This window comes from Harpia harpyja, chromosome 6 (genome assembly GCF_026419915.1).
Source record: "Harpia harpyja isolate bHarHar1 chromosome 6, bHarHar1 primary haplotype, whole genome shotgun sequence".
NCBI lineage: Eukaryota > Metazoa > Chordata > Aves > Accipitriformes > Accipitridae > Harpia > Harpia harpyja.
The window spans coordinates 42,397,794-42,414,739 of NC_068945.1; the positions used below are offsets into that span (position 1 = coordinate 42,397,794).

The following is a 16,946-nucleotide window of genomic DNA, read 5'->3' on the forward strand; positions in this document are numbered from 1 at the left end:
AACTGCAGTTCATATATTCTTCTGTTAGTAGTAGTTTGAAGAAATTACATTAATTTTCGTGGATTATGACTTTTACCATGTCATGGAGTATTTATAATGCAGTGGCACCTCAGGACCGTCAAAAGCCCTGTTATTGCTGCCTTTGTGCTCGCAGAACTTTTGCGGAAGCTTGCTACCCAGGAAACCTCATAGTTTAAGTATATAAGAGAAACAAATTGAACCAAAAATAGAGAAGAGTAATAGAACAAATTATTGGCAAATTCAGTAATGAAAGCAGAGACAATAATTGTGATATAACAGATAAGGTTATATTGCCCACCAACATGATCATCAACCTACAGTTCTGCTGTGAAATACCATCTTTGGTTGATTTCAATTTTGGCAGCCAAAGAGGAACAGGATAAGGATTTTGGCCACATTGTTTAGCAAATCAGTGTATTTTTCTCAGGCAGCACTGTATAATATTCACTTCCAGTTTATGAAAGTGGGGCGTAAAGGAGACTGAACTGCTTATGCAGAAATGAAAGCAGATTTTTCAGCATATGGAAATTCCTCTTTTTTTATCCTTGAGTAAAAAGCTTCCAAAATGTAAAATATTTCAAATACTTTCTTAACTTTACAGAAGGCATTAAAACTTTCAAACTAATACGTAACTTCAAGAGAATTTGAAGACACTGGGAAGGGGAGGCATACAGTTAAGGTGGCACCTTATTCTATCACTTTTAATAAAGGCATTTTTCACAGAGCAAGCTCTGATATTGTTCCTTTTCTCTCCCCACTGTTACTGAATCCAGGCTTGCTGTCCTTGGAATATCTAATTATAAATAATGATCTTGGAGTATTAGGAAGGATCACTTTAAAAATTTAGACTTTGTGGTAGAAGAATGCTTTGCAAATGTGAACCAAGTGCATTTTAGGTTATAGTAGATACCACTCTATAAAGACTGCTGTGAAAGAGAGGTCTCGTTGCTGCAACTGAGGAGCCCGTGTGTTGGGCTAACAGAACCTCTTGATTCTGTATGTGGGAGATGATGCTAGTGGTTCCTTTCTTTGTGAAGTCTTAGTTTGCCATTTCTTATACCTTTTACTTCTCAAACAAAAGTTAATGCTTTTGCTTTTCATTAAATGTAAAATTTTACTACTTTTTCAGTTTTCAACAAATGACTTTTGCAAGGAAATTCTGAGTTTGGTTTTTTTTTATCCTTATTATCTTTTGTCTGTCTGATCCATAAGCAAAGTATGGGATTGCTCACCTTCTAAAGGTTTTACGGATAAGATTTACTCATAAATTTACATCAGACCAATGACTGCATTAGACCTTTGTCAAATCATATGAGATTTCTATTCAGCTAAGGGAGTGCTAGCCTCTAGCATGCTTCCCAAAACAATATTTTGTTCCTTGGGTTAATTACATATGTTGGGGCTTGACCCTACAATGAAATAGGAAGTACCAAAGAATGACAGTTTGAGATACTGATATTTTAAAGCACCCAATTGATACTCTCCTGAGACTGGAACTTAATGCTACTTTATTGGACACACCTCCTATTCATCCAGGGGTGTTTTTCTTTCTTTTTCCTTTTTTTTTTTCTTTATTCTTTTCACAGAAAGTCTTTTGGAATTTACTGAAAGCAACTTTTATCTAAATTGTGAACCTGAGATGTTCTTAATCTTTTTTTTTCTTTTTTTTTTTTTTTCCGCCTGGTTGCTCATATTACAAGCTTTTATGTACATACCTGGAAAAAGGACTATGACATTAAAGATAAAAACTTGCAGTAAAGATGATGCAGGAAGAATGTTCTGTATGACAGATTTGGGACATGTAGCACTATCAATAATTTTGGAATTGCTTTTGCATCTATGTGGTTTTCTCAGCTTATTTGTTTTCCAGCCAACTACTGAGAAGACATAGGCTTTCAGAGAAATACAGATGTGGGGGAAAAATAATATAATGTATTCTACTGTCTGTATTGCAAGTACAAGCAATTTTTTTTCAGTTCAGAGCTTGTAGTAATTGATGGTGATAGCTGAAGCTAAAGTTTCAGGTTGATCTTGATTCTTTAATGTCTACAGACAACACATACTTGTTTCACTAATTTGAGACCAGTACAGTTCTTTTAATATGTTTCTGAATTAAAATATGGGAAGTGCATGACATAAAAAAGTGTTCAGTTAGATAGGAATAATAGAAGTAACTGCAAAATTACATGGGGAATATTTATCTTCTCTAATTTTTTTCTAGTTAGACCTGTATATTACCCAAGTAACACACATTGCTTTCATATTCCTCTTTGCAATCTGTACCCGATACAATTACTTTCATAAGTCCTGTTTTGGGTTTGGTTTTTTTTAATCCTTCATCTTAATATGATGTGGTTTGCAAAGCGATTTTAAGATGTAGACTTTTATAATATTTAGATACGCTGCTGCTGAAAGGCCCTACAGTGAAACAATCAGCACCTTTCAAAATGGTTATTTTTGTGAAAATAAATCTCACTATCCAAGTCAGTTCTTCAGGTAGAAAGAATGCAGCTAGAATACCTTATGCTGTGTAAGATTTACTTTTTGCATCACTATTAAGTACTGGTACTGTTACATACTCTTAAATACTTGTGTATTAAAAATAATTGAGGAAAACACACGTTCTACAGACGCAAGGCAGCTTCAGGCATTACTACGAAGGAAATGTCTGTTCAGTCAAAGCCATAGGCATGGAATGTGCCCCTCCTTTCCTGTGCCACAGAACCACATTTTTGCAGTGTTTTCTTCCTCAGCTCTCCCAGAAGCAGAAGTGAATTGAATACTACAGTGCATTTTTCAGTTGCACTTGGTAGGAAAGCAGTTGCAACACTACTTTTTATATTCATTCCCTCTCTACCAGAGTCACTGCCTTTGCTCCATGTTTGTGTGCGATGCTGCGTGTTTCAGGATGCTTTTTCACTATTTGAAATTATACCCATGGGTATGGGTGAGGTTTCATGAGATACTGAGAAGACACTTTGCTGCTGACATGGGGTAATCCCTTTCTCACATAAAGTTCTCAGTGCTTGTCTGGCCATTTGAAGGCTTATTCACCTCACTAAACTGTTAGCAGGAAGAAGCCATAATTATTTAAAGCTCTCTAGATAAGTGAATTGGTTGCTACGTTCTTGCCACCTTCTGAAGCTATTCTTTAGCTAGATCAATTTGCTTCTCTGGATGGTCACATAAATAGATGAGCATTGGTGATACAAAGGAGTTTGTAAAAATGGATCACAGGGCTTATTTGGGAGGAGGCAGGGAGAGTAGTCCTTTTGGTGGCAGCAGCAACATGGTATTAGATCAGTTTATGCCACTTAGGAAACACCCCTAGCTTTTTTTTTATTTTAAAAGATGTATTGTAATTGCTGGTGTAACATCCTAGGAAGTATCTAACCTAAGAATTTAATGAGCAATTGGAGCCAGTAATTCCAAGTATCTGTCCAAAGGAGAAGCCAGTTACATTTTTTTTTTTTTTTTAAACATTGAAGGGTTTGCAAACTCGAAAACTATGTTGGTGTTTGCAGTACTGACAGATCATCAGGCATTGTATCTTGCAAATGCTTGAACCTTAGATTGTGTTCCTTGATGTGCTACATGTGTGAATGCAAAATTAATTTTGACTGGTAGAAGATGTCAGAGCAGTTTTGTTGTTCGTTAGAAAGTAAAGCTGCATATTGAAAATTAATGGCTCAGCTGAACTCAAAACATGAATTTGAATCAAACTCAGAGCTCAATAAAACTAGACAAGTCTTTTGTCCACTATCACTCCAGGTAGTACAAGCAGGATCCCTGAATGACTTGCATGTTATTGTGAATTACAGGGTCTTGAGAGAATTGGAACTTATCTAGTTTGAATCAGCTTAACTGTGTTAATATTTCTGTAACTACCAGCTAATTGTGAGAAACCCCTGTAGCTACCTGTAAATAGAGTTCAGTGGGTCAAGACAAAGCCATTTGTTTAGTTGCCTGCAGAAAGGCTTCCTGAACCAAGGAGAACTAGGGTAGAAGGCATGACTCTGGGAATAGCCCTCTCTGGACTCTTTACTGTTCCTGGAGCAGAAACAAAGAGCTCCCTTCTCCCAAATGTGAGATATCATCTACTTTTTTGCCAAACATAGGTTCCTGTGAGTGGGAGATTTGTCTTGTTTTATAAGGAAGCAAGGGTGGTCTCAGGAATGCAGAATATAAATGCATGATATACAATGCCAGGCTCCTGCTGTAATGCTTTCTATAATCACTGATAAAAGTAACTGCTGGAAGCTCTTCCCCCCCCCCCCCCCCGTGATTAGCAACAAAGTTGTCTTTTGAGTGGAAATGTATTCTGGAGGTCTTCTGTTACTCCCCCCCCCAATGTTCATGCAGTTTTTAGGTGAAAAGGGCTTTTAATATCTATTTCACCATTTCATTTTTATTGCTCTGGAGCAGTAAACTTTAACCTGTTACGAGTGTAGAGGAAGGGTGGGTCTCCCTGTTGCAAGGAGTTCACAGCTGAAGTAAGTGATGTGTAGGAAAGAGTAAGGGCAAAAAGTATGTGGTTTCACAGCATCTTGCTTAGCAGCACATTGTTCCTGTGCAGCATGCTGTTGATTGAAGGAGCGAGCTGTCGTGGTGCCTGGCAAATACAGCTGCATTTCGGTTAAGTTAAAAAGGGGAAAAGAAAAAGGGAAAGGGGAAAAAAAAAAAAGAAAAGCTAACTTAAGTTTTAATGTCTCTATTATTGTTAGGTGTACCCTAGCTGATTATCAGGAATGAGCATATCTTAGCGGAGCTGACAGTGGCATGGCGTTGCAGGAGCCCCTGCACTTCTGGCGAGCACGTATTCATGACCATATATAGGCACATACAGTGCACAAGGTCGGGCTTTTTCAGTTCCGATGTGCCAGGAACAGGAAGAGTGGTTTGGGGGCATTTGGAGTCGCTGCGTATAACTTCTTTAAAATAAAACAAACTTAAGAATGTCTCAGACTGGAAAAGGTAGAGGAGTAGGATTTCTCTTATGTATCTGATGGGAGTCACGCCTTGAGAGAAATTAGATTGTGAAATAAAGGCAGAAGTATGAAAACGAGGCAGATTTAGCATAACTGGCACCGTTCTGTACACTGCTACCTCTGTGCTTGTGTAATCTGAAAACTGCAAATACTGTAGTAACTGAGTGTAGGCATTTGTTGATAGACCAATTGTTTTAATCTCTAGCAGAATGAAGAATTAGGCATTATTATGCCTAATATCCATGCTCATGGCATACAACAAATCTCCTTTTCTCTTTTGCTAAGCTTCTCAGTCTGAATTTTACCTTAATTGAAATAGTTTACTTTATAAAACCAAAAAGCTTGTAACTGATGTGATGGGTAGCATTTGGCTTCACTTGAATTGAGAAAGTAGATCTTGCTAGCTCTTCCCTACTGATATCAGACTTTGATTTAAGTGAGACTGTGCCTGGTGTATATGTGAAAATCAGCTAAAGAGAACACCTGCAGTGGGGAATGCAAATTAATGCTCAGACCTGCATGAAGTAATGCTTCATGAAAATGTATTTAGATTGGTTTTGTGCATTCAAGGAATTTAATACAGTAAATGTTCAATTCCTTGCCTAGGCTTTTGGTAAAAGCTGTTTGCAAGACCTGTTTTTTGTGAACCATTGATGATCAGATATTCTGGATTACTGAACTCTGAAGTTTATGGTTTCTTGCAAGCTGTTGTGCAGACATTTAACTGAAAACAGTGTCTGTAAATCAAATCTTGGAAACTACATCAATAAAACACTGTCTTAAACTTTTGATGGTGATTTGGGAGTAACTAGAATGGTAAGTGGAGAAACTTCAGGTGTTTTCTCAGTCTTGGCTTTTGAGTTTTCTAAACAAAACTGTAACCTAATTTTTTGTTACTTACTGATATGTGTATGAGGTTCTTGTGGTTTTGTCATTTAGATTTTTAAAATATTATGTTGTTTCTGTTTTGACTTGTTCAAATCAGTTCTAATCAATTTTTAAAAGTCACAATGTATTGAATATCCAGCATTGGTTTCAACTGTAATGTATCTGGTTGATGTGTTTTCTTAAACAGTTTTCAGCAAAAATAACTTCCTATCTCAACTGGACTATATTGCAGTTGAGTTTTTTGTCTGTCACTTTGTATTACAAGTAATGTGCCTCTTGCTAGATGTCCTTTTTAGTTTTTTTTTTATTTGCCCATAAACACCACATTTTATATGGACTGTCCCTTTGTTTAAATTGTGCTTCCTCAAGTGATAGCTGAGCCAGTGGCTTTTTACTGCCAAAAGGGGGAGATCTTCATCTCATTGAGGCTCAGGAAAGCGTATTTGTTTATCCTTCAGTATCAGTCTGGTTTTGGAATACAGAAGTCTCCTTTAGAGCATTTATTTCTGGAAAAATTCAGTAGCAATAAAGAAGCTGTAAATGCTTTTCAGTTCTTATGTGTTAAAAGAATTAAATCCAGTAGTCTCACTTATATGGGCTTCTTGTGTGTATGAGTTGGGGAAATATTGCTTTTTTCTGATACTCATCTCCACAGATAAGTTAATTTGGTTTAACTGCTGAAGAAAATTGGATTAGTTTTAGATAGGCTTCACAAAGGCAGGTTAGCAAAATGCAGAGAGTGTCTTAGCTGACAGACTCTCAACTTTTGAAGACACATTAGGGTTTTTGCTTCTGTAAGCATGAAAATACTTTATAATTCTTGATGAGATGTTTGTTGTGAATTTGCATGATTGTGTTTGTCCTATAAGAAGTGGCATCCATGAGGCATTATCACACTGAAAAAATTCTCATTGAGGAATTGAATTTACTAGTAAAATGTTCATTAAAAGTAATGTTTATGTTGGTCTGTCCTGAGGAAACATGTGTTACTATTGAATACTTCTGAATGGATGTTACTCATACTACAGCTAATCTGGCTGATAAGAATAATTCTTACTGACAGCAAAAAAAGAAGCAAAACCAGCTTTACATTACCAAACCAGCTGAAAATTAGGGATTATTCCGGTTTTAGTACAAACTTAGTATCTCACAGGTATTACCAGTTTAAAGCACACGGTCATTCAGAGTGCAGTTTGGGCACCCAAGTTTTGCTTAATTTTACTCATTTAGCTGCTTCCCAGCCCAAAACTGATGGACCTTTTATTTCAGAACTCAGAATTTCTCTAAGTCTTGTTTCTCTGCTTGCCCAGAGCTAACCCAGCCTTGGCAGGGGTAAGCAGTCCTGTTCACGTCCTGAAGTCGAGGAACCAAAAAACAATGTCCCTTCATCTAACTTTGAGTTGGGAGTCAGCCTGATAGTCATGCTGAAAGCACAACTACATACCTGCTTTTGAGTGTGAGGCCTAAATTCCAGTCTGATCCCAGACTCTGGTAATTGGTCATTTGATAAAATGTCCTGGTAATAGAGCCTTGGAGCCTGTCTTGCCCTTCTCCTTCATGAGTGCTTTAATAGTGCTGTAGGTTAGCTGTATTTCACATCCTTTAGAGTTCTTTGGATTGAGCATTGAGCTCTGTTCACTGTGTACTGAGTACCCTGACTTCAGCAGGAGAGGTATGGCGTATGTCCTCACTTGGGAAAAGTATGCAGACTGGTAGTTGGGGTAATCTAGTTAATGCAGATGAGTTTACATTCCTTTGGGTCAAAGGAGACATCCAAGTCATGCTTTCTTCTTATCTGGGCAAGTGCTTTAATAAGCTGCGATAGAAGAAGATGCTCTTGCCTCTCTGTCTCTTTTGAGAAGAATAAACCCCGTGGCATTTATCTTGGTATAATGCAAACTTAAATTTATATGGGAAGAGGAGTTCTGATTTAGGTATTTGAGGCAGCAGATAGAGGCTGTCTGCAATCCAAAATGTAGCATTCAGTTTAGAAAGTTGGGAATGGACAGCCTTTCCATTTTCATTAGCCAGCTCTGAGCGGCAGTCTGCTGACTGTTAGTGAGGATCTCACTGAGGTTTGAACACTGCTAGCAAGGCAGCTGAGCATTCTCTCAGGGCACTCTAAGCTTGAACCACCTCTCCTGGAGACCATTGTCTGAAACTTGGGCCCTGTCAAGAACCAAGGGCCGGAGCACAGGCTGTACTGCTACCCTGGACTGTAAAAGCTATTTACAAGTCAGTTCAAGAGCTGTAGCATGCTCAGACAGTTCTTTTGTAGTTTCAAATACTTACAAATGTGTAAATGTAAAGCATTCTTTGCTTATTTTTAGGTATTTGTTAATGGAGTATGTGCTTCTCAAACAGGAAGCCCAGAGTGCAGACACTGAATCTCCCAGCTCTTTATTCCACAGAAACATAACTGAAGTTGTTAGAAATGGGAACCATGGTTCAGGTAGTATCCTGTATGTGAATAGCGACATCCTATCAAGGATGCAAGAGAGCTTTGAACATCTGAACTTAGATAACTGTAAAGTGTGAAGGATAGGAACTTTTGTTAAGTTGGGAAACCAACATTTATTTATTTATTTTTATAATGGGTCCCCTTAACAGTTTAAGGGGGAAGGAAGAATGAATGAAAGCAAGTCTGCTGAGTGACATTCTGCAAGTAAGGTAATAGTTGGAAAGTTTTAAGGTTGCTTCACATCAAAAGAAGCATTTCTATGCTCCTTTTGCAAGCACATGTGTCTGCAGCTGTGTGGTGAACCAGTTCAGGGAACTGGTCTGTAAAAAAGAAGAAAAATAACCTCTCTAATTTTGCTCACTGTGCAGTTGTACAAGTGCTTGTGCAAGCAGAAGGAGGGAGAAAGCCAGGGCAGGTGCACGTACTTTTAGTGGAAGTACTGGCTTATGCTGTGTTTTGTCTGCAAGAAGTTGTGGCTGAAGGCAATTGCTTAAGGACTTGCATTAAGTTCTTAAGGTGTTTTTTTTAAACTATCTGCTGATACTGTGGTACTAAGAGGCCTTACAGGTAGATGCAGGTGAAATTACCTGCTTTACATGTCTACGGAAGTGTTTTTAAGCTTATGTAATCTATTGATTACTGTCTAGGTGTGGGCCTTTTGGAAAGTTTAGAACCATAGGATGTTGTTGTGGTTTAACCCCAGCTGGCAACGAAGCACCATGTGGCCACTCACTTCCCTTACAGTGGGATGGGAGAGAGAATCAGAAGGGTAAAAGAAAGAAAACTCGTGGGCTGAGATAAAGACAGTTTAATAAGTACAGCAAAAGCCACTCATGCAAGCAAAGCAAGAGAAGGAATTCATTCCCCACTTCCCACAGGCAGGCAGGTGTTTAGCCATCTCCAGGAAGGCAGGGCTCCATCACGCGTAACGGTGACTTGGGAAGACAAACGCTCTGAATGTCCCCCCTTCCTTCTTTTTCCCCCAGCTTTATGTACTGAGCATGATGTCCTATGGTCTGGGATATCTCTTGGGTCAGTTGGGGTCAGCTGTCCCGGCTGTGTCCCCTCCCAACTTCTTGTGCCCCCCCTGCCTCCTCGCTGGTGGGATGGAGTGAGAAGCAGAAAAAGCCTTGACTTTGCCTAAGCGCTGCTCAGCAGTAACTAAAACATCTCGGCATTATTAACACTGTTTCCAGTGCAAATCCAAAACAGAGCCCCATAGTAGCTACTATGAAGGAATTTAACTCTATCCCAGCCAAAACTAGCACAGACGTGTAGTAAAATCAGAGGAGAAGCTGGCTCTCTTGGAGTGTTTGTTGATTCCCAGGCATCTAGGGACTGAAAGTAGAAATAGATATGATCTTATTTGTTATATTAATCTTTTTCTTTTTGCCAGTTATACAAAACACAAGAGACTCAATTTATCTGTCTGCTTCCATCACGTATAATCTCCTCTATTCTGTTTGAAGAGGTGAAACTTTATAATCTGTGTTTCTAACAGAGTAGTTTAAATAATGTGAACAAATATATGATACAGTCGGAGTTATACCATTTCATGTCTGGGTATTAAAGCTATACAATGCATCATTGGTTTGAATAGGAATGAATACAAATATATACAACCACATAATTGTTTTTGTATTTAAGGTGCGTATAGCGGCAAAATTCATAATTCATGCTCCTCCTGGGGAATTCAATGAGGTGTTCAATGGTGAGTATCTGTCTGCTCTGTCCTTTCATTTAAGGCATCTATATCCAAAATTGTATTGCTGATTACTCTCCTGAATTTCATGTAGTCTATATTTTAGCAGCTCGCTTGCTGTAAGATCTGGTTATATAGCTTGGCATAATGAGCTTTGCAGTCACAAGACAGCTTGGAGTTTAAATGCAAAAGGGCGAAGTACCACTTTTCATTGTGATGTGAGAATGAGCTTGCTTTCTTCAGTTTTTAATCAGTCATGAATTAACAGTTGCTCGGGTTTTTGTTTAGAAGACACATGTACTTTTTTTTTCTTAGTCTTTGCTAGACACATTTTTCAACAGAAATTAAACTAGCTGAAATTAAAATGATATTAAAAGGAATAGCATTACAAATAATTAACCTTGAATATACAAAGGACTGCTTCTTAATGCCAGTTGTGGAAAGATTAATCTTCCCCAAACATTTTCAACCATTTAATTCTGGGCACACTTCATTGTACTGAGTGTATTGGTAAACTGAAAGGAAGCTTGAAATTAGCCTCTCTCAACAATTGTTGCCTGAACTTTACCTAAGATGTTATTTTTATTTAAAAATTGTTGTGTTTGTCTTGCATCAAGATATGTGGGCATACATATCACATAAGGGCATATGTTTTATAGCTGTTCCTTACAAATATCTCTGCTATTTAAGTAAAGAAATAAGTTTAGCATACTAAACTTTTAAGTCACTGTCAGGCTCGAGAGAGCTTAAATCTGTTAAAGAATGTAATGTTTTTAGAAATACCTTGTTCTTCAGTTAAACTGTAACTAGCTGATTATTATTTAAACTTGGCTTGTACTGCATTTGTGAAATGAGCTGTTGGTGAGCAGCTCATTAACCCAGCTCCCTGAAGGTTGATACAATTTCTTATGGGAGTACTGCTACAAACTTTCTTAAGCTAGTTCATAGTTGCAACTACTTGCTCAATAATGTGGTATATGTTTGAAAACACAAGAAAACATTTGATCATAAATGTGTGACCAGTGTTCAATGAGATTCAGACTGACTTTCTTACAAAAAGAGAGAGAAAGCTTTAAATTCCAAATCTGTAAATTGCGATTTTGTTTGTTTGGTTTGGCATGGAGGGGGTTGAGTTTGTGGGGTTGGTTTTTTTCATTTGGGGTGTTTTGTTGGTTTGGGTTTGGGTTTTTTGTTGTTGTTGCTTTGTTTTTTAAAAAAAAAAAAGAAACTTCATGTATATTCCGGATATTTTTTTTTTTCACTTGCATGATACCTTGGGAATCTTTAGAAGAGTTTGAAATGTTATGGTGAGACTAATGATCAGTTAGTTAATGATCAGTCCATTGAATTGTTATTAAAATAGTGCCTAGTAAATAATAAGCCGGTAAGTCAAGTACATAAATAACAATTTACTGCATAGTAAATATGAAGTAATTCTGAGGAGAGTATTGACTTTATTCTGTATTCGTATGTTTCTTGTATGATGATAGAAGAAATGGTGTTGTGATATATTGTGCTCTGACTACTAAGTGTCATTAAGGAACAACAGCAGAAATGGTAAGGCTTAAAAAAAAATAAGTACAACACCTACCATATTAGTGTTGTCAAAATACAGTAACCACTACCATCAATACAGTGTGAGGGATTTGGTAGTTTACATCTTAAAAGTGAACTCATTTGAATCCTTTGCTGTTCTCATTCAGAACTTCTCTAAAAACTAGTTTGACAGATTCCTTGAGCTGTCACAGAGCCTGTAGAATAGGGCTTATATCTGCTTACCAGATTGTGTTGAAAGGAATCAACTTCTGTACTATTCTTCTCATTTTGTTCGGTCAAAATTGTGAAGACAAAGCAATAAAGTTCCTACCTAGTGATCTGTATGGGTATGGGGTGGTTTGGGTTTTTTTGTTTTGTACGGTCTGTGGACATTTGTTATGTGACTGATACAAGTTTCTGAGTTAACTGTACATTTGTGTTGTAAATATCTCCTTTCAGATGTTCGGTTGCTGCTTAATAATGACAATCTTCTCAGGGAAGGAGCAGCCCAGTAAGTACCAGATGCCACACACTCAGTTGCATAAAAGCAAGATGTTTTTCAGTAAGACTTTCACTGTCAGTAAGTGATTCGTTTAAAAAGATGTGTGCTTGGCAAGTAAAACCCTATTATGTGTGTTGTGCATCTTTGATCAAGATTAAATACTTGGCAGAGGAAAGATCTGTATTGTATCCTAATGATTAGAGCAACTGGTTTGGAAATGGGTGACCTGGATCTTAGAACTAGTCTCCACCTTTTTGGATTTTGTTTCTGTTTCTTGGTAGATGTTACAGGCACTGAACATCTGTAAGACACAGTTTCCTTAGACCCTACTTTTTTATTGAAACATTATGCCTACTGTATTTTATGCCAAAATTAGTTTCATATGTAAGAATGGCGATGTCTGGCTTAGTAGGTTGGATCCCTGTGGAATTTAAATTTTATCTGTTCCTCCAGTTTCTGTGGGTTACTGTAGAGCGTATGTGTTTGTCTATATCAGGTTACTTTTGAATATAAATCATTGTGTAATGGTGGTTGGAATCTGTAATATGAGCAGTGAATGAACCAAGGTGATTCCAAGAATTTGGTCCTGCTAGATAATGAAGCATTTATATCATTTTTTGATGCATCATTGCCCAGATTATTAGCTATTATTTAAATATCTTACAGCTACTAAGGAAAAATGTTGTGCTTGATGAAGGCTTTTGGTGTTTTTTTTCTTTTGTAGTGCATTTGCACAGTACAACTTGGACCAGTTTACTCCAGTAAAAATTGACGGTTATGATGAACAGGTATGAATACAATGAAATACTTGCAATGTTCCTTAAACATGTTCTGGTATTGGAACATATCTTGGCAAGAAAATGAAATGAAATGCATCTTCCCTGCCAAAATACAGAGATTATGGCCTTCCAATAGTACCAGTTCCATAAGTTAATAATTTATGGCATCCAGAGAGCTTGAAATTTTGGTCTGTGGTGTTGGCCTGAATTCAGTCAGACCTGATTTGGAGCTGTAGAAAAAATTTACTCCATCTTTAGTACTAGAAGACATGAATTTCTATATTTCATTGTTTGTTGCAGTAAGAGGGTAAGATTCAGGACTTTTTTTCTGAGTCAGTGTGTCATGTTAGCCTCGTCATCTTTTGCTATATGCACATTTTGTTTAAAATGTGAGTCTTTGGATATGAGTAAGCTCCAGTTAAATGTAGGATATAATTAGATTTGGCATGGTTTTTTTTTTTCTCTTTATTCAATAGCAAATGTTATTAACTAAAATTTTATTATACAGGTTTTGATAACAGAACATGGTGATTTGGGAAATGGAAAATTTTTGGATCCCAAGAACAAGATTTCTTTCAAATTTGATCACTTAAGAAAGGAGGCTACTGATCCTAGACCCCACGAAGTTGAAAATGCCATAGAATCCTGGAGAAATTCAGTTGAAACAGCAATGAAAGCATATGTGAAAGAACACTACCCAAATGGTGTCTGCACAGTAAGTACTAAATTATATAACCACTGTACCACTATAGATAGAAATCAAAAAAAAAAATTGTAACTATTTGTAAACCAGGAAGATAGGCAGTTTCAACTGTAAAGCACTTAGTCCTGTCAAGGGTTCATACAGGGAAATGAGGGAAAGCTTCAGAAGTTTAATATTTCAGCTATTGGACTACTAGTATGTGATTACTGCAGGTCATAGTGAAGACTTGCCTCTCAGTTCTGAAGAATTTTTATTTCAATTTCTTAAGGCATTAAGACCTTCTGTAGACTACTACAGGTTGATCCCGTTGATCCTGGCTACCTGGCTGGTTACTTTAAAAAAAAAAAAAAAAAAAAAACATAAGATACAAGTGTCTGTCTTGTCTTGGTTTACTGACAAAACTCAGTAAAGCAAACTGTTTTCTCTCCATCACATCTTCTATATATCAAAGTGCTATATTCTTACCACCAGAATCAGTGGGTTCTGATGGTTTCTTAAAGTAAAACCTCTCAGTCTGGACTAAAATAGCATTCATTTGCTGTTAGGAGCCCTATGACTATTTAAAGTTCAGCAAACTGATCTAATGATAGCTGTCCTGTGCTTTGTATTAACCTGATGGAAAAATTAACTAGGAAAAAAAAAATAAAATCAGTAGCTGAGTTAACAAGTTGAATTGGATTCCCAGGCGCTCAGATGTGTTCCAGCTTCTGTAAAGGAAACAAGGTTGCATGTTCATTGATATCATTTTTACTAGTATTTGATTTTAGGGTATAAAGCAGAACAGAGGAGCAAACCCACCTTTTTAATCACCTTTTTGCTAGTCTGTAAAGGGTTAAATCATCTTAGTTGTAGAATAACTGGTATCTGAAATCCAGCTGTTAATATATATTGTCACAGCAGTCACTGCTACAGGCTTAAAATTCCTATAGTTGCAGAAAAATTAATTCGCAGTATACAAAATTTCAGTTAAGATGCTTGACCTTCAGATTTTCTGATCTTAATTTTTTCTGCATTGTAATATATGCTTCAATGTTTCATGTACTGAATATTATGTAAGAACCATAGTGGTTATAAAATTAAATTTTACAGTTTACGTAATGATAATAGAACTAGACATCTCTAAGCAGCTTGAGCAAGACAGATACTAAAACTTTAACTCTGGGGTTTTTTTGTTTTGTGTTGTTTTTTGTTTTTCATTTTTAATTAAGGTATATGGTAAAACAATTGATGGACAGCAGACCATTATTGCATGCATAGAGAGCCATCAGTTCCAAGCAAAAAATTTTTGGTAAGTTTCTGTATGGTTACAAATACAGTAAAATACAGCAAACTATCTGCACTAGTGCCATTACAGTGATAATCCTTAGTTCAGAGAAGGAGGTGCATGCACATCTTGCATATGATTTTTTTCTCCCTCTGCCCCACCCCACCCCAAGTTTTTCTGCCAAAACTATATAGAAATCTCTTCCTTTGTGGTAAGTAAAATGGCAGACTGCACGTCTGCATCTCCTTTGCAGAACTTTGGGAACCTTGTAAGATTCCTTATGACTCTTCCAGTTTATCACACTGGCACCAATACCCATGCCTGTGTTCCCTAATATAGTTGCTTCTGCTTGTGTTGCTTCCTTTGTGACTGACAGAATAAAAACAGCTCCTTCTAGTTTGCATGTCTAGGAGAAAGAAGGTGACTAAAGATTAATTTACGGTGGGACTTGCATCATTAATTTGGGGGTGAAATAGATAAAGGTGATCTTGGATGAAAGGAACTCTTACAAACTGCATCTTGATTTTTTTCTGTACTTGGTTGAAAGATGTTTTCCACAGTCTGGAGTGAATTTTGGATAGCTCCTTGCAGGAAACTGGCCAGAGTCGAGATAAATATCACAGTATCGGAACTGATTTAAGGAAGTATCTTCTAAAGATAGCTAATACATTTCTTCAACCGACCACATATATTTCATTATTGTTTTATTTGCTATTTTGCATCTGCTTGAAATTATATTTAGTAATCCCACGGGTAATGAATGGAAGTGCAGAAGTCTTTGTTTTCTGATGCTGAATGTGAATATTACATATGCGTAGTAATTTCAGCATGTGTATCTAGCAGTTACATGATTTGCACAGTGTACTGTTCTGTAAATTTTTGAATTTGGACAGTTAAATAATTTCTCCTACTGACTTAAACTTGACTAGTTAAGTCTGAATGTTTTACATCAATATTAAAACTAACTTAAAATAATACTGATTGTCTTTTTAGTTCAGAAGTATGAATGACTTTTGTATTCCAAGTAGTTACTTTAATATTATAGTCTTTAAAGAAGAGAAACAGATATGCAACAACCTTTTATAGATGCAGAAAATCTTTCTTGAAAGTTTTCTTTAATAAATCTATGGTCAGACATCTATGGGTAAATATTGACCATGTTTCTAAGAGTTTTACAGGGGGACAATCAGACTCTAATTTTATTCTTCGCAAGTTTTAATAAATGCATATTGGTTTGGGGGATTTGGGGATGGAGGAGTGGATTCAAAGTTAACCAGGCTCCTCAGTTATCCAGCTGCATGTCTCGATATCCAGCCCAAGCCACAGCCAGTACTCATTCTTAAGGTGTCCCACCTTTTTAGGCATTTGGAATGCTGGCAGCCTACCATGAAAGCAAGTTTGTTGCATGATAGAAAGCCAATGCATGCCAAAAAAATGTTCTATGAATTTCTGAAATACTATCAACGTAGTAGGATAGATGATTTATTAAAGAGCGTGAAAGAAAAGGAAGGACAGTTAATCTCTTACAAAACATCTTAAGTCAGCAGAGGTAAATAAAGTAATGATATGTTGTTTTTAACTTAGAGCATTTCCTACAGAAGGATCCTTCTGAACTTGAACTCTTTTTATTGGAATAGCCTCTTAAGGACAAAAAAGATATCCCAGAGTGGAAGCGTTGTGGTCATCTTAACTTCAAGGACCACAAAGTGACTAAGAAGCAAACAAATCTGTTAGCTAGTCATTGAATCCTGTGCATCTAAAAACTAATATTGTACCTAAAATGTAGTTCAGCACATAAGCTTTCTTATAACTAATGGGTCAGTCTATAAGGCTACCAGTAATATTAGTGTCACTGAGTTGGGTGACCTTATCAGTTTTCTTAGAGATGCCAACAAGCTTCTGAATTGCCTTAGTCTGAGTTTTCAGTGATAATCTATAATTTGGATGTTGTCTGAAATAATAACCAATGGCTTTATAATTGAGTTAACACTGTTAGTGTCTTAGATGTGTCAATACAGATCCATTAGTAGCTGTTAATCTTAAAGTATTTATCTCTTTCTCTCCCCTTGTTGAATGTACTGGAATCTACACCTAACATTAGT

General features: G+C 36.8%; 1 protein-coding gene across 1 annotated transcript in view; it reads left to right on the forward strand.

The window, feature by feature from the left end:
- Positions 1 to 16,946, forward strand: part of CAPZA2 (capping actin protein of muscle Z-line subunit alpha 2) — a 34,408-nt gene that overhangs the window by 5,842 nt on the left and 11,620 nt on the right. The window contains exons 2-6 of the mRNA XM_052789586.1: positions 10,006 to 10,069; positions 12,056 to 12,107; positions 12,823 to 12,886; positions 13,386 to 13,592; positions 14,789 to 14,868. Coding sequence (XP_052645546.1) covers positions 10,006 to 10,069; positions 12,056 to 12,107; positions 12,823 to 12,886; positions 13,386 to 13,592; positions 14,789 to 14,868 — 467 coding nt within the window. The remainder of the gene's footprint in view (positions 1 to 10,005; positions 10,070 to 12,055; positions 12,108 to 12,822; positions 12,887 to 13,385; positions 13,593 to 14,788; positions 14,869 to 16,946) is intronic.